The sequence below is a fragment of the Haliaeetus leucocephalus genome, unplaced genomic scaffold (assembly GCF_000737465.1).
Source record: "Haliaeetus leucocephalus isolate CR32 unplaced genomic scaffold, Haliaeetus_leucocephalus-4.0 Scaffold1, whole genome shotgun sequence".
In the NCBI taxonomy this organism is placed as follows: domain Eukaryota; kingdom Metazoa; phylum Chordata; class Aves; order Accipitriformes; family Accipitridae; genus Haliaeetus; species Haliaeetus leucocephalus.
This window is the reverse complement of record NW_010972437.1, coordinates 15766435-15792109: the sequence shown is the minus strand read 5'-3', so window position 1 is coordinate 15792109 and position 25675 is coordinate 15766435. Positions and strand designations below refer to the sequence as shown.

The 25675-nt window shown below is 35.3% G+C and overlaps 1 protein-coding gene across 1 annotated transcript in view; it reads right to left on the bottom strand.

Moving 5' to 3' along the window:
- The window catches only part of KCNH7 (potassium voltage-gated channel, subfamily H (eag-related), member 7), a 241098-nt gene that overhangs the window by 29741 nt on the left and 185682 nt on the right, over positions 1-25675 (bottom strand). The window contains exons 7-10 of the mRNA XM_010567570.1: positions 21946-22371; positions 13292-13691; positions 12364-12563; positions 1667-1919 (exon numbers count right to left, since the gene is read on the bottom strand). Coding sequence (XP_010565872.1) covers positions 1667-1919; positions 12364-12563; positions 13292-13691; positions 21946-22371 — 1279 coding nt within the window. The remainder of the gene's footprint in view (positions 1-1666; positions 1920-12363; positions 12564-13291; positions 13692-21945; positions 22372-25675) is intronic.

The window sequence follows — 25675 nt, the reverse complement described above, 5'->3', positions numbered from 1 at the left end:
CTGTGTGATTTCATTGCAGAGTAATTTTCACTTGTATCATCTTCTATTCTTTTTTAGCAGATTCAAGATACCACAGACTCATTGACTGGAGCCAGCTATGAGTCAGGCTCCTGCCTCATGGATTGTGCAACAGATGTGGGCCCAGAGAGCAGTTCCTTTTGGCTGCAGTTGTGCACAACTGTCTCTCTGTCTGAACCACCCTTCCTCAGGAGAGTGAGGCTGCAAACTGCAGCCCCTGGTGTGAGGAGCTGTAGGCTCAAAGAGATATAGTGGCATTGCCCTGCAAATACCTGGGTTTCTCCTGCAGCGTGAGAACGCAAGGATCTGATGTGCATAACATGCAGAACTTGACCAGTCTGCATCTTTGGTCCAGGAAGAAATTAATGAGTTCATAAACTTGTCAGTTTTTCTTGATTGTGAGTGCTATAGAAATTTACATGTTTTTGATGTAAGAGATGAAATCCTCAATGAACCACAGTGTTCATAATCGGGGGAAGACACTCACACAGTGAGTGTAAAAACCTCACAGTGTTATACTTGCATGCTCCCTACTTTGCTTGTGCCTAAAGCTGGCCCATCTGATGAGGTGCAACAGCATGAGATGACAAATCATCTTGGTAACACCATCTAAACCTAGGGAAGAGTTGCTGTAGGCACAGCTTTGTACTTCTGTTCACATACCCACCCTGCAAAGTACTAGTAGAATAGTCAGTCACAAGTGGATTAATAGCAACATACTGCTACCAGTCCACGTTCTGCTTCAGCTAGTTTTCTGGCTGTAAGTTCCTACAGTAGATGTTAGATAGAAAGGAGAACATATGAATGATGTTACAGCTGGTGCAGGTTTCCATAGAGCAAAATCCTTACTCATCTACTCAGTCATTCTTTGTGTTCTTATTACCTGATATTAAATTGGAGAAACAAACCAGTAGTCTTGCTTAGGTAGGCTTTTAGTTATTTTACTTTTAAAATTGCTGTGGCTAATGAAGTCTTATTGGTTCGACATAAGAGCTATCACCAGCTGCAGGTGAGCTCCCAGCTGGATTGAACATTGATCTGAGCCATCTTCACTGAGAAAGAAAACAACTCCCAGTGCTATACAACAAGAACATGTTAATAAGAAATATAGGGGAAACACTGGTGTTATTACACTTAAGTATCAATCAAGATCAGATTAATCTGTTATTCTCTTCCTTTTCTATATGCTCAGTGGACACAAGCAGATGTTTCTGAAAACCTCTAGAAGACATTTTGAATGCCTGAAGTAGATACATTTTTTTTTTCCAGTTAGCATACAGGGGGTCTGTGTGACTCAGTACTCTCATACACTGTTAAAGAAAAGGGTATCGTTGACTTTGGCTCTTGCAGCATAATCAGAACTGGAGTAATTTGATATCTGCTTGCCTCAACTTGCAGTTTACCACTTACCTAGGGATAAATCTGACTCACTCCTGCTCTTATATTTTAGATATCCAAGGACATGGGGTCTTTGGTGTACATGAATTATTGCAGTAATGTAGACTTTGCTCCTCAAACAAATTATTTCTCTGCTTGATTTAAATAAGAGTGAGTAAAACATTTACAAATTTCCTTTCCCAGGAACAACAACGGATATTTCTTTTCAATCCCCTGACTCTTTTAACATGCCTTGTGGTAATCTACTTACCAAGAATGGCTACAACAATGTCACTCTTAAGGATTTCAATGGAGCCTCTTGACACAAAGTAAAGAGCAGTGAGAACATCTCCACAGTGCACTAAAGTGTCTCCAGGAGGTGCATGTGTTGTCTTAAATTTCATAGCCAAAGCTCGAAGACAGCCTTTGCTGGCCCCCCGGAAAGCTTTGCAATTCTGAAGCAAATTTTGGTTGAGGTGCAGACAAATGTCAGCTTGTAAGCATTCTGGAAACCCCTTCAGGACCTGGAAAGACAAGCATAAGGATTTCATGTGAATGCTATGAAAGTTGCTTTATATAATTTTTATGTTTTCTTCCTGCACAGAAAGAAAGAAGTGACATACAAATAGAGGTGGTGCTAAGAGCTGTCAGAGTATTACAATTCAATAAGTGAATAGTGTAATCTTAATTGCAAAGCTTATACAATGTGAATACTAAAGTACATACTAATGTATGTAGTGGTTACAAAATTCTTTATTAAGATTTCTTTCATTGCAAGAAATGTTATCAAGGTATAAGAATGAATATACTGCAGTAAAATAACAAATAAGACAGCTAAAGGGAGAGTCTTGACTGAATTGCACCTATTTGGACTAATATGTCTAACTTCATTTTTATCAATTATAAAAGTACTAAATTTAATATAAGAGAGGTTTTTGCTGAAATAACAATGACATTTGTAAAATGAGAGCTATCTGAACAAGATCAGATATTTTTCAGAGAGTGCATTTTAATGGGATTTTCATGTTAAATATATTCTGCTTGTAAGTGTAGGACTGACTTAGATTTTTATCATTAAAAACAACATGTGCCACTGAAACAATGGTGTTATGCAGATTTGCATAGGCAGATGATTAGTTCAGCAAACCATAGGGCTAGTTGCTATGGTCCTTGTTCATGTCTTATTCAGAACAATGGGAGTTTGCCTGAAGTAGAACCATGGGATTCCTCTCGGGTACCATGGTAACATGTTAATCTTGTTTAGAAGAAAAAAAGTGAGCTACTTACAACATGGTCATTATGTGTGAGCTTTTCTAAATTGTCTAGGATCATATTACCTCTGATTCTTTTAGAATCAATAAACATTTCTACTACTGACTTCTGTGGGAGTACTGCCAATCTTGTGACTCTGCCCACTGTGTTAAGGAATGGGCCTGACACGTTATTATGCACCACCCTTTCTTTCCATTAAGTCCTGTTATCTGCTGTGAATGATGTTAATGGGTCATATGCTTTCCCTGGGACCGGCTACATCTGTTGCATATTTCTAAGGACAAAACATGAACTGATGCTACCAGTCTTATGAATATGTGAACAGGATGTGTCTTTTTGTCATTAGAGCAGTCTATTAATTTATTCCTGTTTATCCTCTGCAATGTTTTTCTACAAACTTGTAAATATTCCTGCACAGAAAAAAAATAATATCCAAAATGCATTTCCTTGTTGCTATATTAATTCTTACAGAAAAGGTCTGTGCACTCACTCTTATTGCATAAAGATATTCACAACTCATATCCCTTGCTAGTGGAGAAGATGAACACATTTCTGATATGAGGCTTCTGTCCACACAGGCCAAGCTATGATTTACAAATGAAATATTAGTACCTTTAACTGAGTTGAAATGTTTCTATGATTGCTAATGGAAATCAGTGCTGTGAAATAACAAACAGAATGTTTTAACACAAATATATACAAAAATTTTATGAGCTATAGGGCATTACCATATGAAATTTATACATCCTCAGAAAAAGCCAACATTCAACAATAATAAGCAAAAGAAAATATGATAAATGAAAAGTTTCTGTGATGCCACTGTTTTTAGTATCTATCACACCACTAGAAATAGCTTAGTATTCAATTACTCTTTTTATTTTATTATAATTATATTGAAATAAAAATATTGTGGGTTGTAGCAACTTATTTACTGAACGATACTGAGAAACTGATAACCAAATACATCTGGTCAATGAGACAGGTAGAGAAAAATTACGGGTGTTTATTTTGAAACTGTTCTCTAGTCATGTGAGTAAAAAAGACCTATTTTGAATTAATTCTTTTACTATACATCTATCTGAATATAATTTAGAAGATGTCCAATTTTTTATAGGATACAAAATAGGAAATATATTTTCAATTCAGAGGTACTTACAGGAAAAGGTATTTGAATTGTTAGAAAGTCAGGAGCACAGCCTTAGGATGAATTGTATTCATTTTTCACATCAGCTTCTGTTTATCATCTCATTTATCAAGGGATTGTACTTTACCATTAAGCAAAAACCATGCAGACCATGTGTGTTGGTTTATATTTCTGAAGATACTTTGGGTATTTCTTTAAAGAAACAATTATTTTGATAATTAAATTATACTTAACATGAAACTGTTCTAAAATCATTGTGTATTAGTTAACAGTTATTTATATGCCAATAACATCTGAAAGATACTAGCCTCTGTTCAGGTATCTGTGATTAAAAAGTCCCTGCCCCATGGAGCTTACACTCTAAAATAGTTGTTATACATCAGCGAGGAAGAACATTTACTCTTTAATACCACAATTGTCAAATGTCTAGAAGAAAGACAGGTGCCCAAATAATGTTGATTTCCAATGGAGTTTTGGAGATCACTAACACAAGTTCAGAAATGCGAGAAAGAAGCTGATTTGAAGATACGTTTCTTAAAACTACTATATACTACATTACTAAAAGGAGCTTACCATATCGTATACATTGTATTTAGTGAAGTATTTAATCCAAGTCCAGTAGCTGACACTATGCAGAATTTGGTGTTTCCAAATTAAGTTTGACGTTGTGCAGTACAGACAACACCTTGCCAACCCAAGCCTCCATGTACATTCCTAATATTCAGATTTTAATTACTTTGAGAATATATTTCTTATTCATCAATTTTTAGCTTGTGTTAATATGGAAGTATCTGATTCTTACAGAAATCTTTGATTGTATAGAGCAGGAACAATTGTATTGAAAATTATGGTCTTATAATGTGGCAATCAACATCAATACATTAAGTATACACATACTGACAACTCTAAATATTAGAAAATCATCCATGCAGTCTTCAAAATCATTAAGCTAATCGCTTAAAAATAATAAAACTCTAAATATTGCATTTCACTTCTTTTCATTTGTTGTGAGCTTTTGGAGACTTTAAACACATTTAAGTCACACTCCAATGTGACAAGAAAAATTTAAAATACACTTTTCTAAACAACTAAAAGCCAGCATAATCTTGAAATTATATGAATGCAGGACTAGGTATTGCAAAAATAAAACCATTGTCAAAATAAAATTTTGAAAATTGTAAAGCTAGAATTGCTCTTTAAATAGCATTATTCTCAATGACAAATCCAAAATTAATAAATTATTTGAATACAGGCTTGGGTTTCAATTGCTCCATTCTTTCCTGACATGTTTTTATTGTTACTCTCAATATCTCCTCAACAGTGATTCCACTGGGCCCTGGTGAGAAAAGTCTTGGATTCTCATGGTTAGAATCATGTTTATAATCAGAACCCATCCATAATTCGAGAGACACAGATCTTCTCAAAAAGACATGTAACAAGATATAAAATCAGCCTCAACCTTCCCCTCTTCAAAAAAGAAAAAAAAAAAAAAAAAAAAAAAAAAAGGAAAAAACAGTTATGATGCTGTGACCATAGGTTCCAGTTGTTTGTCACTCATAGTTATCCAGTCGAAGTTCAGTTGTCTCTTCCTGTCTGGAATAAAACTTATTCCACATCAAATAATGTTGGTTTATCTACTTGGCATGCTTAGAGAGGAGGAAAGTGTCCTTCAGAGAGAAGAAAAACATTTTATGTGGAATAAGTGATTGAAGTTTAGTGAGGATAGTAGGGACATGATTCATATTGCCTTGAAGAATGTGGTCTTTTATAAGTGGAGAGGGAGTCCAGCTTCATTAGCTTCTCTTTTTCAAGATGACAACAGGGTATCAGTCATACATGTATCAATCACCTTTGTAACAACAGAATTGGAGACATCTATGTGCCCTAACCTCAGACAACTAGCAAATGTTTGAGGCAATGATAACTTTGTTTTGTTTGGATAAATGATAAGATTCATGACAATTTTTAGATTTTCTATTCTCAGTTCTAGAACAGGTATTGACATCTGTCCCACAGAAAATATTTACAAAGCATCCAAGCTGAAGCAAATCAGGATATTAGCTACAATAATTGTCACTAAACATGGAAATATCACATTCTGTACCAACAGAATCACTGAATCGTTGGGGTTGGAAGGGACCTCTGGAGGTCATCTTGTACAACCTCCCTGCTCAAGCAGGGCTAGCTAGAGGTGGTAGCCCAGGATGATGTCCAGATGGTTTTTGAGTATCTCCAAGGATGGAGACTCCAGAACCTCTCTGGGCAACTTGTGCCAGCGCTCAGTCATCCTCACAGTAAAAAAGTGTTTCCTGATGTTTGGATGGAACCTCCTGTTTCATTTTGTGCCCATTGCCTCTGGTCCTGTCACCGGGCACCACTGAAAAGAGCCTCACTACAGCTTCTTTACACCCTCCCTTTGGGTATTTGTGAACATTGATGAGATCCCTTGTGAGCCTTCACTTCTCCAGGCTGAACAGTCCCAACTCTCTCAGCCTTTCCTAGTATGAGAGATGTTCCAGTCCCTGCAGTCTGGCAGTCAAAGATACTTCTTTAATTCTACATATGATCTTCTGTCATGTATTTTCTCTGTTGAAACATAGGTGGGATCAAACATTAAATGCCAGGCAGCAGTTGAAGAGAGCACAAGAGGGCTCTTGTGTGTTGTGGATCTGTTTAGGGTGTGTTGAAACTCATTTTGACTAAGTCTTTCTTGTCCTAGAATCAAACTTATTTATGAGTAACAATTATCCAGTATATAGAGGGAAAGATAAAGGTAGACTCTCAAGTTCATCTTCATCTGACAATTTAAGCTGGCATAAACTGGAAGAAGAATTCTGGTCCTTCCCCATGTTTTCTGTTTATTCCTGCCCTGTCTTGATCTCTCCTTGTGAGATGGTTTGAGAAACTGATCCATGCAAAAACTAACCCAGCAAAAGAATTGAGCAGCTGAAGGTACATAGAGGCAGGAATAAATATACTTTGTGTCATAGACCACACACACTTAATCTCTTTTTGGATCTCATCTGCATAATATTGATCTCAGGATATGTTGACATTGGCATCAGTAAATGCTGAATAAAGTTCTCGAACAATTTGAATAATAAATTTTGAACTAATTATAGAGAGTAAACCCCATGACTTGAAGGTTTTACTCTAGTAGTGATTTATATTCAAAATTAACATTTTGTCTGTCTTTGTTTGTTTTGTAAGAAGGAGTGAAATTAATTCATAGTAATTTATATATTTGGTGAAATAACCTATGTCTTTAATTTTTATTTTTTTACCACCTAATTTTAGCACTAATCTGAGACTCTTTAGCTGCACAAATTGTGCTGCATAGATTTTGAATTAGGATTTCTGTCCCCCAGTAGCTGTTCCCTCTGATGGAAAGAGTAGTGCAGGATTTAGTTCTGTTATAAACATTCGACTCTCAGATTTTAATAACATCTTCACTTAGGCTAAAAGTTTCTGTAATTCAACCTAGTTCTATTTCTAGAAAGAATTTAGAATTTACTATTTCTGTGATAGTTAATTACAGAAATTAACTATTTCTATAAGCAGAAGGCCAAAACATTTCCAAGGGCTTTCACTATTTAGAAAAGAATGAACAAGGTCACAGGTGGTGATAATTCTGCTCCAGCAGCTCTTGGTCTCCACATAGAATAAGGATTATTTCTGATGATTCCTCTTCTTCATACAGGAAAATGTTGCAGTCTTTTTTTTTTTTTTAATTTTTTTTGCAGGATATGAAGAAGGTCCTTGCAAGAGTTGAGAGAGAAGTAGTGTGTGATGATGAGCTAATTTGCCTTTCAATGAGATTTGAAGTCTGACAACCTTATCAAGAATTAGGATCTTTTGCTTTCAGTTATTGCCATGACACAGACTTGTGTGGCACTTTTATGCTGAAATTACTGGAGCTGCAGTGGATCATTCTTCATCTATAATCTCATTACAGTTTCTGAGTATATCTGGAAGGTGATCTCTGAGATATGATACACTGCTGGGTGAGGAGGACAGAAAATGATTTCAGTTTCTTAGACTGTTGACTCCCTCATCAACAGAAAAGTTTAATGTCTGTAGAAGTTGGAAGCTGACTGGATCCATGTTTTTCCAAAGATATAATGATAGTTGGAAAATTGTTAATTCCTCTTGTTTTTGAGACATGAGACCACAAAATACAATGCAGTGAGAAACTGATAAAGGATCACTTTGCAAATAGATTGACATTTTGAAAGTCTTTTTTTTTTATGAGGTCTTCTTTTCTGTAACTCGATTAAATGTAGGCATTCATGTTTTTAAGGTGGTCTTGTTATAGAAAATGAAGAACAGCTTTACAGCTAATCGTATCTGAGGTACTTTCTGATAGGCTTACATGCTTATGATTTCCATTATGACATGTAGACAAATAGCAGTACCACTTTCCACCATTATTACATATTCCCTCTGTTTAATCAATTACTACTAGTTTTTGTTCTGACCACTTCTAATTTGGATTACTGTTCTGATGGTATAAGGAAGTTCTCCTTGCTATTTTTGAAATTTTAATTTACTTTTCTAATTCTCTGGTTCAAAAATATTACTGGCAATAGTTCTATTGGTAGAATTGTTTTTGTCATAAAAAGTGATCACAGCAGGAGGAAAAGCAAGAATAACAAATGTAGTGGTGTCATCCAGTGACCCGTGGCCAATTTCTCACAGAAGAAGCCTTACCAAAGCAATGGTGAACCTGCCCTTTATTTGACACAGTAGCATTGCTGGTTCTGAACCTTCAAGATAGGTGTGTGCTCTGCTGTACTTTCATGATCACTGTGGTGAAGACAACTTATCACAAGTGTAAAATTGACCATTTGCTTGGATGCTTGCAGGAGGTGATTCCATAAATTTATGCATAAAAGTTCTGGCTTGCTCTCTCCTGTCATGGTACTGGGTAAAACCCAAAATAAAAAGGTATCTGTCCAACATCCAAAATTTTAATTAACATGTACATTTGGCTAAACACTTTGCAAAGCTTGTCCCACTTGTTTACTTCTTTGAACTCTTTTTAAAGGTAAAATAAACCAATAAAGCTATTCAGATGCACAGAAGATCCATGGAAAGAACGGGGCAGGATTGTAAAAAATACATGCATAACTTAAAAAAGGATCTCAAACACTAAACACTAGGCATCACAGGCATGCTATTATCAGTGCTGAGCTGATAACATTGGAATGAAGGGGGGAAAAGAAGGCAAAGAGAGTTTAGGAAAAACAGAACAGGATAGTTTAAAAAATAAAATATCTTTGAATCCTTGGGGCTGGTGACATCTTTCATGAAACAATATACACTGTAAATAATTTTTTCGTAATTTAACTTTGCCAGTGTATACCACAGGGATATGATTTAAATTATGCTTATTCTATAGACTCAAGATTTTTATCCAGATTAAAATAAATCCCAAATCCTGTTTATCCAGTCCATGCATAATTATGTGGAACTGTCTTTATCAAAATACATTATGCAATGAAACATAATCAGAGAGATGTAGAAATGAAGCAGAGGGGAACAAATGAATGAATAAACAATGTTCTCAGCGTATTTCACCTGCAGATCTTTAACGCTAATTTTAAGTTTAGCCATTTCAAATGAGCATAAAGTATTATCTTCTGGTTTCCAATATAAAGTTTAGGATTTTGTTTAGGAAATCAAGTTTATTTAGTCTTAGTGCAGTATTATTCCTGAGGTTAAAAGTTGGGGTTTTTTTTCCACTTTTCCTGCATTCATAAGTATATTACTGATCATAATTAAAAGCATCTTCTGAAACACATTATCTAATATTATTTTTATATATATATATGAGTATGTGTGTGTGTATACATTGCATGTACATATATATATATAAAATGTAAATTATTCATGCATTTCTTATTTCAAAGGAGAAAGAGGACTGAATTTTTGAATTTTATTCAGTTTTCAGTCATGAAATGGAAAAAGAAAGACACTGGATCAAATTCTGCCTTCAGATATTTGCAAAAAACTCCTAGTAAATATTGACAGGAGTCAAACACATTTGTCTGAGGACAGTATTAGCCCTTTGGTGTGTAAATGCAAATATTTCATGCAAAATTAAGTTAATACCACATGCAAGTCCGTTTTATATGCACATGGCTTATAGCCAAGAAAACTTCATTGGTGCTTGTGCTATCATGCATTATGGTTTGAACTAAGAGCATTCATGCAAAGGAAAATGCAGAATGATCAGCATGGCAACTTTGTCAGTGACATTCCTACAGAGCAGCTATCTAATGCAAACCAATATGCACATGACCTTTTTTGGGCAGAGAAGCATGATTTGAGTTGTGGGGTAAAACAGTGATTAATAAATGTAGTTAGATTAGCATTTCTTAATGTCTAATTTTTAGTAACCATTTTGCCCCACATCTGATTCTCCTTGGATTATTTCCCTTTGCTATCCTCCCCTTCATCATGCAAAAAGTTACAATTAAAATTAGAAAGCACTGAACAAGCTCTAAACCCGACAGATAACATGGATATTCTCCACACTTTATACTGGAATTAAATTGGATATAAATACCTCCTGCTCTTACCAGTGGGTGGTGTTATTCCATGTATTTAGGTATGAAGCAGACAGGAAAGAGATAAATCTTTCATAAGTACAACATAAATCACACAGTTCTTACATTATCCTTGCACTACATGTAATATATTCAAACTCACTTTTTAAAGAAAATTAAGTGACTGCCATAAAACTTGAGGGATAGAATTGTGAACAGAATAAGAAATAAAATATAACAAAACAAGATACTAAACTTGATTTTTTTCACATTTTATTTAAAACAAAGCCTCCATACTGCCTCACAATCATATTGCAGAATATGGGCTGTTTAATCCATTTAGTTAATATTTCACATTAATGACAAATCCAATACTAATTACAGTACACCAATTCCTGCATTATGCAAAGTTTAACCTGACAATATCCAGTTTTAGTTACTATTTCATGTGAAACAAGTGTTCTTAGTACATCCGTTAGTGGTAATGAATTGGTTAAAGTGTACGTGATTCTGTAATATCTTCAGAAATAATTCAATGAGCTACTTTAAGCTTAGGCTGCACCCACCTGCAGCTTAAGGGCTTGATCCTGCAAAGTGCTGAGTACCCCACAATCCCATTGCCATCAGAGGGAATTAGGGCCATTCAGCACCATGCAGGATGAAGCTACTGATGCTGCCTTCCACTGCAGTAATCCCTGGCAGAGGTTTATACAAGTATCTTTGTCCTGTGCTGGGTATAATATGCCTCTGGAGGGGACACTCACGGAAGTGGGAGGTGAAGCCCGGTATATTTAATTTGCTGTCTTACTTTTAAGATCTGCTTTACTTAATGGTAATCATAAAGTCAAGCTGTCAGTGATTCAGCTTTATAAAAACTTTTAATCAAGACCATTGTTTCTGCTTACTGCATCAAAGTGTACCACTCTGACAGTCATTCACAAATGTATGTACAGATACCACATGGAAGTTGTTTGAATTTATGTCAAAATTTTGGAGGTTGATTTCTAGTTCAATTGTTACGAAAATATTGAGATTTTCTTGTTCTTGTCAACTTTATGGAGAGCTCTGCAAAGTCTCTATAACTCAGAATAGCTCTGGAAATCATCCCTCTAGAGACACAAATTCACAGATCCTTAAGATGCACAATGCTCTCAGTGTCTTCAAACCTATGTCAACTTTTCAGAAAAAATGTTGCTTTCTCCAGAAAATAAGCCAGAAATACATGTGCTTACTTTTGCTCATTAGCAGATTGCTATACCTTTTCAGTTGGCCACATAATATATTATTATATAAGGAGCATTTACAATTTTTAATCAAGAACAGAAAATATGAATATTGTACCTTGCCACTTCCTACAAATGAGATTCTGTGGATTGCTAAATAGTTAGTAGTACTGTGTTGACTTTCAGTGCAGAATTATGTGGTTGTGAATGCAAGCGAACTACTGTTCAGTCTATCAAATGATTAGAATGTTTCACTCCGAAAAGAGCAGCTAATCCACCTGCCTGCTCCTCTCTTTCACCCACCCCTAATATACCTGTTCTAGATTACACAATAGGATTCTGAAAAAGAATTTATTTCCACAGGCTTTATAGAAGAGTAACTGTGTAGATACCAACAAAGGTACTCCTGTTTGATACTGGAAGTGGAAAATCAGGCCAAAGAACAAAATAACTTCTGGAACAGCTATGTCTGAAAGAAGAAATCTATGATTTTTTTTCTTGTCTTAAGTTTATAATAGTCAACTGCAGTTCTCAAGCTTTCCTATGCACAGTGATAGTTCAGGTTTGTGATTTAGCTTGTAATAATCTAGGCAGTTAAATGTTTGGATGCCAAGCTTGTAATGGCTTCGTTTTCATAAATTGCTATATATCTTGTTATGTATATTCTTAAGCTTGTACTTTTACAGCTCATAAATAATGTAAACTTACAATCTCTTTCTAAATTCTCATGCATTTATCTATTCCTCAGCACCCATGCCTGAAAAATAGAACAACATACCATGTTCATGTCAATGCCATTGGTGTATGTCCATGCATGCTGGAAGTATTCCTCAAGTCGCTGCCGCAAAGGGTTGGGGATTTGATGAAAACGAATAAACTCCTTTACTCGCAGCATCTGCATGTGATACCGTGCAGTTCCCGAGTAGAGTCTTTGGATTATTGCAGATACGTTTCCAAAAATGCTAGCATACATTAATGCTGGATTAAATAGAAACAAAATTTAAGTCATATCATTGGGTTTTGCAGATGATGCAACAGTTCTCATAAAGTACTTCATAAGTAAAACAGCTCAGATGAACTAGTAACATTTTCAGAGATGTGGAATTGGTTTACCTGAAGGTTTTTATTGATTTGACTGTATCAGTACCAACTCAGTTAGCAGATGAGGCTTAAATATTAAATCGTAATCAGGTTGGTAATATTTATCTTTGGAGATTTGTAGTCCTGAATTTAGTGTTGTAAGTCAGGTTCATCTAATTTTACAGACTTCGGTAGAACTAAGAACTAGGAACTAAAGTTAAGTACAAGTTAAGAACAAAAGGCAGAGTTAAGAAGGTATACATACATTTATAGGTTCAGGGTTTAAATCAACAAATAAAATATAATTATGATTATCCAAAAATGATGGGCTATAGTTTCCTAACTCCACTCAAAACTCAGTGTCCTACCCTATACAGGATTTGCTTACAGGCACTGATACACAGCTAAAAACTTCTGACAGTTTGGATAACAGATTTTGAGTAGTCAAGCAACTTGACTACTTCCTGACACTGCGTGAGTCACAACGTATTTTCGCATATAACATTGCTTTCCCTAGGAATTTGCCCTTCTGGCTGCATGCTTATAATGTTATTATCTTAGACTGTTAAGTCATTTGCTCAAACACTGAGAATAAAAGAAGAAAAAAAATAGATAAAACTACTTACAGCCAATCAACATGACACAGATGGAGAAGATTTTCTCTGAGTTGGTGTTTGGAGACACATTTCCAAATCCTACACTTGTCAGACTGCTGAAGGTAAAATAAAGTGCTGTAACATATTTGTCCTTGATGGACGGTCCAGAGCTTGCATCACTCTTATTGTAATGCTTTCCCAATTGCTCTCCTAAAGAATCCAACCAGCCAATCTTGTGAGCCAGGTAAGGTCTTTCTACATTTCCAATGGCATACCAAATGCAAGCAAGCCAGTGTGCAATTAGTGCAAATATGCACATAAGGAGCATCAGAACTGCAGCACCATATTCTGAATATCTGTCCAATTTCCGTGCTACCCTCACCAAACGCAGCAGTCTAGCTGTCTTCAGAAGACCTATTAGTGTTGTTGTCTGTAAAAATAAGATAGAAATTTATTTTCTCTGTTAGCAAATGTACTGTCATGAATAGTCAGCATGAATAAACCAGTGCAAATTCCATTATTATGGGGAATCAACAAAACCAGTAGATTAACCCATTTCAATGTAATCTTAATTTCATTTTCTTTAAACTACCAATTTTATTATAAAAGCAGTGAAGAAAACAATAAGAAATGCACATTTTAAATTAAGACATATTGAAGCTGTCATTATCTGCTGAAAACTCTTTAATTTTGAATATTATTCTTGATCTGGACTCTTCAATCCACCCTAATGGACTTAAATGATCTATTAGATTAATGATGTTTTGGCATGATAAAGTCTGTAAGTTATTGGAACTACTCATATGACTGGCCTTGTAGGTAGTAAGTATTTATGATATTTGAACAAAGCTGTGTGACTATATTTGATCCTAACTTGGAGACTCCTTGCAATGCTCTGGCACACATGTTCTAGAAGAGAGAAGTAATAGGGCAGAAATGTCCCAAAGAGTAAGTATCTTATTCTGCAAATATTCCTCCTGTTTGTAATGGTCAGAACACTCTATACAGGTAAAAGATGAACCACTGTTCATAGAATAGAAAATCATGGAAAAGTTACTGTTGCCAGACTCCAGATTAATCTTCTTTTTACATCTTTCATCCTGAAGCTTGCAGGTGTGTGGTAGAAACCACTAATAAAAGTACTATACCATTAAAAAAAAAATGGGTCATTTATAAACCAGGAATATATTCCAAGCTTTTTAGTGCAGACCTGCACTATGATTCATTGCAGCCTCTTTGAGGCTCTGATCTTTTTAAAGGAATTTAACGTTTATTAATGTAAATGTACAATTTTCAATCAGTAAATAATTTTCACACTTGTTAATTCCTTGTAAAAGAGATTGACAACATTCTAAATAGTAACTACTCAATTTCAAAAAGAACTCATCTACCTTTTTCCCTCCATTAAGTCTGAACATATATTAAAGTATTCAGTAAATGTCAAGACTGAATATGTTTTTAATAAGTTTTTTCTTCCTTTTTTAAACATGTATGTATATTACATAACACTTAACTGGAAAAGTTTTCTGAGACTTACAAACCACTCTGCTGGTAGTATGTGTCGCATTAAAGCTTTCTTTCAACAAGTACTAGACTATTTTTTATGTTTTATTAAATCCTTGCATTTAACATGTTTCTGAGTAAAATCCCAAAGCCCTTGGAACAAAAAAAGAGGCTTTCTTGGCTGCATTTGTCAGTGGACAGCTCAATATATTGTTCATATTTTCTGAGTAAATGAGCAAGAGGATAATATAGGGTTACACTGGGCAACATTCCTTGGTTCAGCTTAACATCACAGAGAATAATTTCAGAGTGAATGTCTCATTGCCACATAAAGAAGGTTGTTTCGCTGACTGTGACTTCAACAGTCTGAAAGACCATATCCTTCAAAAAGCTATGCCTAGGCTGAGCTTCAGCATGTGAATATTGCCATTAGGTACATTTTTTTGGTAAGGTAGATCAGGCTTCAATATGATCCCTTAAGTAAAAGAGCAATCTTAAGAAAAGCTAACATTTGTTCCTAGTGGGGTGTTGGAACTATTCTATTACAGATGTAGTCATATCTCTACACCATGCAAAAGGCAACATATTCTTACAGTACCCCTTAAATAGATCAGAAGGTAGATTGTGAACCCAAAATATGTCAACAGTGTTCCACCCCATTCTTAATGTAAGACTTGGTAATATTACGCACCCTTGGTGTCAATCTCATGCTTAGATACTGCATCAGTGTGAGCTCTGGAGTATGCGGGAGCTATATAGAACAAGCCAACTCCATGTCTTCAGGGCGAAATCAGCATAAGTGAGACTAGATATGCTTTAAAGCATTAAGAAACTCATCCTGAGTTTGAATTTTCTTTAACGCAGTGGAGGGGCTTTGACACTAAAAACAGCTGGCAGTAGAGGTGGAAAGCACAATCCATAGGTTTTGGTGTCCCTTTACATGATGTCCACTTCTCAGTGTAGATGTAGCCTTCACACAGTAACAGTCCACCTCCCATGTGTCACTTGGCCAGGGACAGAAGTACTTGGTGTCAGAACTAGCCTTGTGCAATGCAATGATTTCCTTGGTGTGCTGGAATACTTTGCTCAGCACGGCACTCAAGGAGGCAGAGGTCCTCCTCTGTCAGTTACCCACCTTACCCCATCTGGTACCATCAATTAATGTCTGCAAACAGCAATCTGATAGATGCTACTCTTTTCTCTGAATTGCTTGCTGCTCTGTTTTCATCATACCTAGCTTTCTCAGCTGGACTACAAGTTCAAGAGTTGCTGGATACTCACATGAGGATTTTTAATTTTTTAATTTTTTTTTTTTTTGGTAGCAACATTTACTCTGAGCCAGAAGCACATACATAGCTACTGAAACTCTGAATCTGAATTGGTAGAAGATGGGTACAGGATCATTCTCCCCCACTATAGTATATTCAGTGCAAACAGTATTCCATTTATGAAAGGCACTTAACTGTTTGCTTAAACTGGCATTCATTAGGACCATGGCACATATTAAAGTACTTTCAGAATCTAAAATCCTTATAATACATTGAAGAAATCTTTTTTAATTGGTAAGATTTATTAAAAAGATAAAGGTCTTAAGGTAAGACCCATTTTAAATAGGTTCTGCCAAAACATTCTATTTCCCCAAATTTAGTTTTTCATTCCAAATTAAAAAAAAAAAGAAAAAAAAAAAAAAGATCAGCTTAGATTTCTCCATTGCACTATTCATATATTCTAATCTACCAATCTAACATTTCATTAACCAGTATAGTCAATGTAATTTTGATATTTTTGCCTTGTTTGGTTATTGTGCTATTTGGCCTTTTAAAATGCCTTTTGATTTTTTCTAGCTATAGTACAAGAGGGAGGCCTGGATTAAAAGTGTATTGTTTTTTTTCTGTTTTGACTTTAGCAATAGCACAAAAAATAAACAAAACCTTATGCCTACAATGGTTCTTTCATGCCTACATGGTTGTCTGCACAAGCTAAGTAACCACATAGAAGATATCTTTAATTGTTTTGGAATAATTATTCAGTTCTGCAAATAAGAAGCTTGAGAAACGTTAAAGTTTGTCAACTATTTTCTCTCTGGGAGAAAGAAATCACCTTCTAAAAACAGGACTTCATGGATATTTCATTTTCTAAGTATAGGTGACTGAATTCATTTTACAAAATCCTTATATATTACAAGGAGGTATCCTTAACTGTGATTATTCTTCTCTTTTTAACAGTGAGATTATTTTATACCCTCAATTTCTCAAGCCCTGATGCTGAAATGGCCACAGCAGGGGGCTATTTTGATGGACAGCAATTGATTACAGCATGATTAGAAAGAGGAGGGCATCAGTCTATCTGATTGCAGAGGGTATCATTCAGAAGTTATTATTGTATCAGACTAGAAGAGGGAGCTGGTATCACCTAATTAATTATCTGCATAAATGGTATTCTGCCTGTGCAAAAAGCCATTTACATCTCATGACTTTCTCACTGATGGCCAAATCCTTAGGTTTCCTCTAGATTTTTGTGTGTTTTTTTTTTTTTTTTTCCTTTCTTTCTCATAACATCCATTATTATTAATGTGTAAATCTAAAATGTTATCTCTTATTTCTCTCTTTTCTAAACCAAATAACCCACTGATGTGTATGAGTATTTCAAACTGTCTCTTCCAATATGTGTTAATGTGTGCTTGCTTACACAGTGTTTCATCTGCTATAGGGTCCTTTCTAGTTTCTTGGTATTGTAAGGTCTTTGGTTTCCCAATAATTTCCTGTCACCTATATTTTATGTTAAAACCACTATCAACCTTCTACCTTTTTTCAGTCTGTAAGTAAATCTATTAAATACAAGTACTGTAGCATCAAGCATAGTTAACTCCTTTTTCTTTCTTGGAAAAATCTCTAATACATGCCAGAATTTGGCCTTTCAGTCTATGCTCCATTGCCTTAATAGCATCTTCTGAGTACTGTGTCATGGTTGAAGCTCTTTATGCTGTATGCATCATGATACTCAAAATGCTAGTACAAATAGCAATTAAACAAAAATATTTCAACTAACCAAAAGTTCTTATTTATAGCAGGGTACTGGTACTTCAACTGCCATTGAGAAAGGACTGCCAAAATGATCTATGAATAAATGCCTGCTCAAGCAGTGCTGGGGTTCCTCTTTGCTTCGTCTTGAAAAACAATTAAAGGAAGAAAAAGTTGATAATAAATGCTTCTCTGATATTAGCCAGCCACCTAAATAATTTCCAGAGACTCTACCCTGATGCTGCATCATCCTGGACTGTACTCAGTCTACAGGGTTGCTAATGCAAAGGCAGACTACCTGTATGATCAGCTATGCAGTCTTCAGTGTAAAAGATGAAATTCATTGGAATAGGTTTTCCAAGTAAATTGCTGAACTGAGCACAGGAAACTATATTACTCTCTTCCTGAGATGTTTTCTGAGCTTGATTTTCAAATATATTTTAATTTGGAAGGGGGTAAAGTACTGATTCTATCAGTGGAGATGCAGTCAGGACTATGAGGTTCAATCTCTAATTCTAGAAATGTGGGATTCTTCTTTTCAGTTTGCTTTAACAGATACACTGTGCAATGGAGTGAAATGAAGATGTCAAAACTAAGAGAACAACAAGAATACTTTGATTTATATGTCTTCATTTTAGCCCAAATCCATCTATTTTCTTGATTTATTGCTACGAATAGAAGACACATTCACTCCTACATTTTGTGAATATGCTGGATATATACATCATGATGTATTTATTTTTATTTTCTAAGCCAGCATTTTTCCTGTTGATAGGCTTTTTAATTATGTTCTGTAAAATAGCTCTGATCACTATTATTTGTTCAAACAGAAAGAAAAAGCCTTCAAGCTTTTCTGCATATTTCAGCTGAGTGTTCTCTCTGGCCTCAATTTAATAAAACTATAAATATGAAAATTTTCTTGCTGAAGCTGTTACCATCACTTGTTTGTATTTTTTATTACAGTAGGTTCTAGATGAAAGGGAAGAAACTCTGTCCATCTATATATCCATCTGATTTTTCCCTACAACGTACCTGTCTTTGAATTGAAAAGCTGATCAATACATTAAAAAGTACATTATTTTAAATGCATATATCTAAAAATATCTAGTAATCTTAAGCAGTGTTCCACTTGTACATGGACATCATCTATGCGTGTGCTTTAAGGAGCTGTGCCACTACAACTATTATTTGTTTAAAATCCAGTCCAGACTCCTCAGCTGAGCAGAATGATTGAAAATAAACTACCAAAAGGATAGAAAGTAAAAAGTCCATCTACTCATTATTTTTATCTTCCCAAGTATCAGGGGTGCCACTTAACATTTACAATATACACACACAAAAAAGAGAATGGTTTACTACCAGCCATAATCATTTTGTGTTGAGTCTGTTTGAACAGAAAAAAAAAAAAATTAAAATTACATTAGTTCTCTATTTTAGAAATTGGAAAGTTAACTGTCTTACTCTGTTGCTTTCCTATGGTTGACAAAGTATGGCTCAAATAGAAGTATTCACATAGTGCTGCATGTGGTATTTGGATTATTATCTCCTGCCCTTTCTAGATGCGGTTTGATATCAAGGTGTTTTAAAGCTGGGTGAGCACACATGGAGCTCTCTTTGGAGCTTATGGTGTTTAATAAAAAGAGTATTCAATACAATTGTTCATAGGGGATCTTATTTGAAGAATCTCTAGATAACAAAAAAGAGCTATTTCATAAAAAAGATAACCCTTGTGACTGAAAAAATTCCATTAAATGAAAAATGCTCCATTCTAACAGTTTTATGTTTGCTTCTTGCTAAACTATCAAAAAGGGATTGTTGGGGAAATATAGTTAGCAATGTAGGAAGCAAAACTGCAGTAAGTAGCAGCTTAGAAAAAGTGATTGACATATTCAATACCATGAATGAGAGAAAGTCATGATGGCATGGTGAACTGGTCCTAATCTGTCCAGGTCATGAAACTGTTCGATTACTAGGTTTTGAGGGAATAAAGAATTAACTTACTTATATCTGCAATACTGAAAAAGTCATTACATGGTCCAATGATTTCTGTTCCAAGTTCCATGTTTTTGTATTTGTGTACTCACTTGCCAGAATGCACTTGTTTGGTACTAATTTGGAATGTTATCCTATGTTAAAGTTATCCCTTTAGCATCATTTTAGCACCTGGCACTTTACTCTTAAGGACGTCTGTAACAGGGGAGGTGTGGAGGAATGATGTTCAGGGTCAAATCCAAAGAGTACTCCTTCAATGAACTTTGGAATTGGTCCCTGTTGTAATTCTTGATGTTCCACACTTCCAATCACTGAACATAATTTTTGGCAGTGATGAGTGCTCAGTGATCAGAAAGGGATGCAGACCACACCTGAAGGGGAATGATGTGGTCCAGGTTAGAAGTAATGCCATTGTCAAAATGTTTGTCTTTCATGTGTCTGTGCTATCAAAACCACAGAAAAAAATCTGCAGAAAGACTGAGACCTACCACAGCTAACAAATGCAAAAAGTGATCAAAGTTTCTCTTGAATCTCCGAGCTTTTTAGTCACCTTCTGAATAGAAAAGTTCTCTTTTAGTAAGACAACTATTAACGTTACCTCTGTCTTTTATGCTACTCTCTCTCTTCTTATTGCATTCCCTTCACAAAATTTATTTCTACTGCATGATATTACCTGCACGTTTCTCCAGATTCCTCATTTACCTTGAGTGTGTACACTCAGGTTCAAATTAGTAGGAATATCACTATTGGAATGTTACTATTGATTTCTATGACTGCTGAATTAGACCATATTATTACAATGATTTTTAAGAGGTACAGGAGACAGGAAAACATTCTCATTATATAAAATTTAAGAAAATGAGTTTAAGAAAAGCATGACTCATGTTCATCCTACTTCTGAATTTTTTAAGACTGAATATGCTCACAAGACTCTCAAGGTACATGTAGCTATGTGCCAGTTGTTTTATACTGACCATTAAAGGCATACTTAATTGAGTTTACATGTAATTTGTGAGGATAGCTAAGGTATGCTCAGAATTCAGATCAGGCTTTTGCAGTGGACATAAAAATATTTGCTGTCACAGCAAATGACTTTAATAAAAAGGAATTAATTATAAAATTAAAACGTTTTTGCATTCTTTGTATTGTGACACAGAGGCATACAGTCAGATCAGCAAATTTTCATGCTAAAGGTTGCTGATTAATTTGTAGTTTTCACCTTTCTCTTCTCAATTAATGAGATGCACATATGGTTGACAAAACTGTCTGTTTCCCTTATGTCAATATGTGCAAAACAGTATTTTTAAGAAATGGATTTGTGACCTTTGAAAAGTGAATGGATCATATTTTGCTTGGTTTGCTGCTTTTTTTTTTTAAACTGCTGTATTCTATGCATGACAAAAAAAGCTAATTCTGTACTTGTCAGTTCACTTTTCATCAAAAAATATAACTTTAGCCCTTCTTAAATTAAACAAAAATCTTTGGAAGGAGGCAGAACTGGGTCAGGCATCCAGAACACAGCGTATGTTTTATACACATTTGGGCAAATTTTGGATGCGTATATCGAGCACTTTTTTAACCTATTGTACAGAGAAGGTGAGGACATTAGTCATGTCTGGCAAGGTTAACCCCATATAATCTTTTTTCCTTTATTTTGGTAGTCCAAATTCTTGATAAAATAGACATCAGCCAAATCTTTTTGTTAACTGGTATACTTTACACTACAACTAATCTGTTTTACACTAAGTAAGCCTCTGATCTAAAGATTTTGAACAGATAGAATTTACTTTTAATGCCAGCACAACACTTATATGCATTATGAGCAGTTTTTACAAAGCAAGCAGCAAATCAAAGGAGCAGTTCTTAAAAAAAAGCATTTAAACAAAACCTTCATACATGATATATTTATTTCATTATTTGTAAAGACAGCATCAAATATGGTATAATTGAAAAATACTAGCTGAATCATGCAACTTGTTTTCCTGTCAATGAAAGCTAATATTCTACATTATTCTACTAAGGTAGATTTAATTTTAGTTTAACTTTAAAAGATGGGGTAGAACTACTGAACAGCCTATTAACTGACAAGCAAAAACATATTAGGATATACAGATTATTTTAGTAAAGTCAAAACTTAAGATTTAAGATTTCTTATTCATTTAAGCTTACCTCTTCAGAGCCAGAGCCAAAAATGAGCAGGTCAAAAGGTATTGCAGCAACCATGTCAATTAGGAACCAGCCTTTGAAGTAGTGAATTGCTATTTTTGCTGGGTCACTTACCACTTCTTCATTCTGGTTTACATATGTTGTTCGGAAGTTTATTAGAATGTCAATGATAAACATAATATCCACAATTAAGTCTACAACATTCAGTGGGCTGCAAGAATATCCACACTCTCTCCTCTTCCGTTCCTCACTATCATTCAGAAGGAAGGCAGCAGAGTAAGGGGTGAATATGGCGGTATATATTACCAGCAACAAAATGAGCCAGTCCCAGACAGCTTTGAAAGGACTATAGTGCAATATAGTAAACTTGTTGATGCGAGGTGTCTGGAGTTTATATTCTGGTAGAACATCAGCCCCTAAGGATAGAACCTAGAATAAGAAATATACCATGTCAATAATCAGGCAGTGTATCTATTCCTACTTTCAATAAACTTAGCAAATACAGGACAAACTTTAAAAGTACTTTATTGTAGTTTTGAGGATTAAGCTTCAATTACTCGGTGTTTTGGCAAACTAAACTGCGAAATTCATGATCTCTGCTGGGTCCAATAAATTCATTGACAATTTTACACAGTAGGTCGATTCTTGTTCCCTGTAGCAATTATTAAGTGGCATATCTGGTCCATAAAATCTGCGTAACTAAGCATGTCATCAAATTCATTTATTCACCACATGGTAACCTTGCCAGCCTGTTCATGGCCAGTGAATGACTTTTCTTGCAGTGATGTAGTGGTTTTCTCCCAAAGCAAATCTATTATCATCATCTTAAATTCACTACAAAAGAGTCTACTCTCATTAGAAAATGTTCAGGCAACCAGAAATAAAAAAGTTAGAGAAAGATCTGTAAGTGTCCTTGACAGCTATCTCCACTTTGAGTTTTGTGGTGTGGAAAACTTTCATGCACGGACAAATTTCACTGGGGCTATAGTTCCAGTACAGCTAAAAGTATGACAAAGAAGGGTACCACAGAAGTATTGCCTTTTGCCTCACTTCTACTTTTGTCAATGCCTAAAGCTTGTTATCATTCCTTTAAAAGCATGGATTTGTTATCTGTTGATGTTATCTAAGTTGGATTTCAATTTCATTTGGAAGGGATTATGTTTGTAAGCATTGCTTGATTTGCTGGCTCTAGAAGATGAAATGTTTGCTTTGTTGCAAAGAACAAGCATAGTATGGGCACCAGATAAAACAAATTTCCTTTGGCTGCTCCTCCAGTCTGACTGAACTCTGACATGAAGGAACAAAACCTTGAAGGGTAAGAAAGTAAATTACATTTTCGTCCCTATTCAATGTGTGGCATAGTTACAGAGACTGTCAGCAATGATGTTAATTATTGCCTTCTGTGCTGCAAGTGCTCTCCAAATCCTATGGGACTCAAATCACCACTTCATTCTACACAGACCAATGAACAAACATCAGATGGTGACAACCTTCAGCAGCTACCCATTTGGGCAAGTGACATATTCAGGAAATCTTATACCCATTTTCCACCAGTTACTTCTACTTATTCCTTATCCCCCTGCTAATTAAAAACAATGCTGTTTAGAAAATCAGATCTTTCAAGAGTAATTAAAACAAATAATTATACTGAAATGAAATGATGACTGGAAGGAGAAATACCTTGTCAGCAACGTTGTCTGCTTTTATTTGCTTTTTGTTTAGCAGTCAGTAGTTTGGGATCTGATATTTCAGCTTGTTCAAGATTGAGGAATTTCATGCTCCTCAAACATAAACTTACAAGACTATAAGGGTCAGCAAACTCCTTTCTGTTTAACTTTCCAACAGCAAGTGTTGTATAAACCTTAGATCCTATCCTTACTAATCTAAGTGGTACTTTTTATTCAGTGAAGCTCTACTCTGAAAATGTTGTGAGAACACCAGGCTTAATAACCACTCTTCTCCTTTGAACTGTGAAGAAAGAAACAATTAACCCATCCAAAAGATTAGATGGTACCTTCAAGCAGCCATTAAGCACCATGCTGAGGTGATGGTAGAGGCTGTTCATCTATTTTTTATACTGTAACTAGGACTTGCACTTAACTAATGGTGCTAGCTACTTTTTTATGCATTAAACACAGTAGCTGACAGCAAGCTGAAGCATAGGCATTGCTTAGTCTCTTAAGCAGTCTTAATACTTTCAGACCCCCACCTGGTGAGTTGACAAGAATGTTTTACTAGTATTTGAGTGCAGTGTGAGTATATGTGGCAAGGGAACTGCTATTTATAAAATTTATATCAGTGTTCCCCTGTTGGATTTTCAGACAATGAAGGAAATGGATTAAACAAGAACAATAAAGCTTCACATGTTTCTTGCAGTTGCCTGAAAATTCCAGCCAGTGTGCTTCACTTCAGAGCAACACATAATGTAAATTAGACTTACTCCCCTGAAATCTGGCTCCTGTTCTCATCTTAGTTACATTTACTTCCAGGTTAGCTTAGACTGAGTTAGGTGAAACTGAAGAGTGAAAAAACATGTCAGTTGGGCAAAATGAGTGAACAGCAGTATAAAAGTGATCATAGCAGAAATGGATCCAACTTTTCCATGCTAGTTTCTTAGACACACACAACAGGAGAGGCTGACTGATGGTTGTGAGTTTCATATTCTTAATGTGATGTAGAACTTTACATTTCTGCATTGCTTACTCCCGTGCAACAGGAAGTGAAAACAAACACTTATTATGTAACTATTTTTTTTGCTGGATCAAGAGAAAGAAGACTGGACTTTGTTTCTCAAATAAAAAAATCAAAGTTGCACATGCATAAAAAAGAGAATACACATTATTGGGTTTCATGCTGGAAATTTCAATAAAAACTGATTGAATATGAGGTGAATTTATCTTTTTGCTATTGCGTGATATCCTTGCAAGTCTTGGGTACCGGTGTTGGCTAATCTTGCCCATCTTGGTTAGATGGCAGACTTCAGTGTACTTAGCAATCCACCCAAAATACATTTACTATTTCCACTTGCTTAAAATAGAAGTTGACAAATTCACTGTTAGTGAAAAGACATCTTATTAACTTCTCTCTTCTGGACAGTGAAACTCTTCTTATAATTTGGATTGTAAAACAGGTGGCTTAGGGAACAAAATGTTTTTGAGAGTAAGGAGCAGCACTGGGACAAGACTACAGTATTGCAGTGTTAAAAAGTCTCTGAACATTGGGACATGACATGATGAGAAAGTCAAACTTCCTTGCATCTTACTAAAGAGAAGACAATAATGCTAGGTAGCAAAAGTCACACTAGCTGCAGTGGGTTTTCTCTTAAAAAAATTTAGGGGTATTCAACCTTGATGAAATACCATCTCACACTGGTTTTGCTGGTGAAAGCAGGAATGTTTTTATAACTGGTGTGTTTTACAAGCAGTATTAAGCGATAAGATTTATTCTATTATTAATGAGAAAATTTCAAAATTAAATAAACTGTGTTGTATTTTGCCTTTGAGTAAAGAACCCTGATCTAAAATTCAACTTTTCCTGTGTGTTCCTGTTTATCCCATTCACTGCTAAGTCAGCACTGCTGCAAGTTAGAAGACTCTTCATTCAAACACATTTTTTGACTCTGAGAATCTTGCTTCAGGTGTTTCACACAGATAAGGCTGGTGAACATCTTTTGCTCTTTTTAGGTTCATGTGTTCACTTTCTAAGATCACAAGTTCAAGACTGCACTTATTAT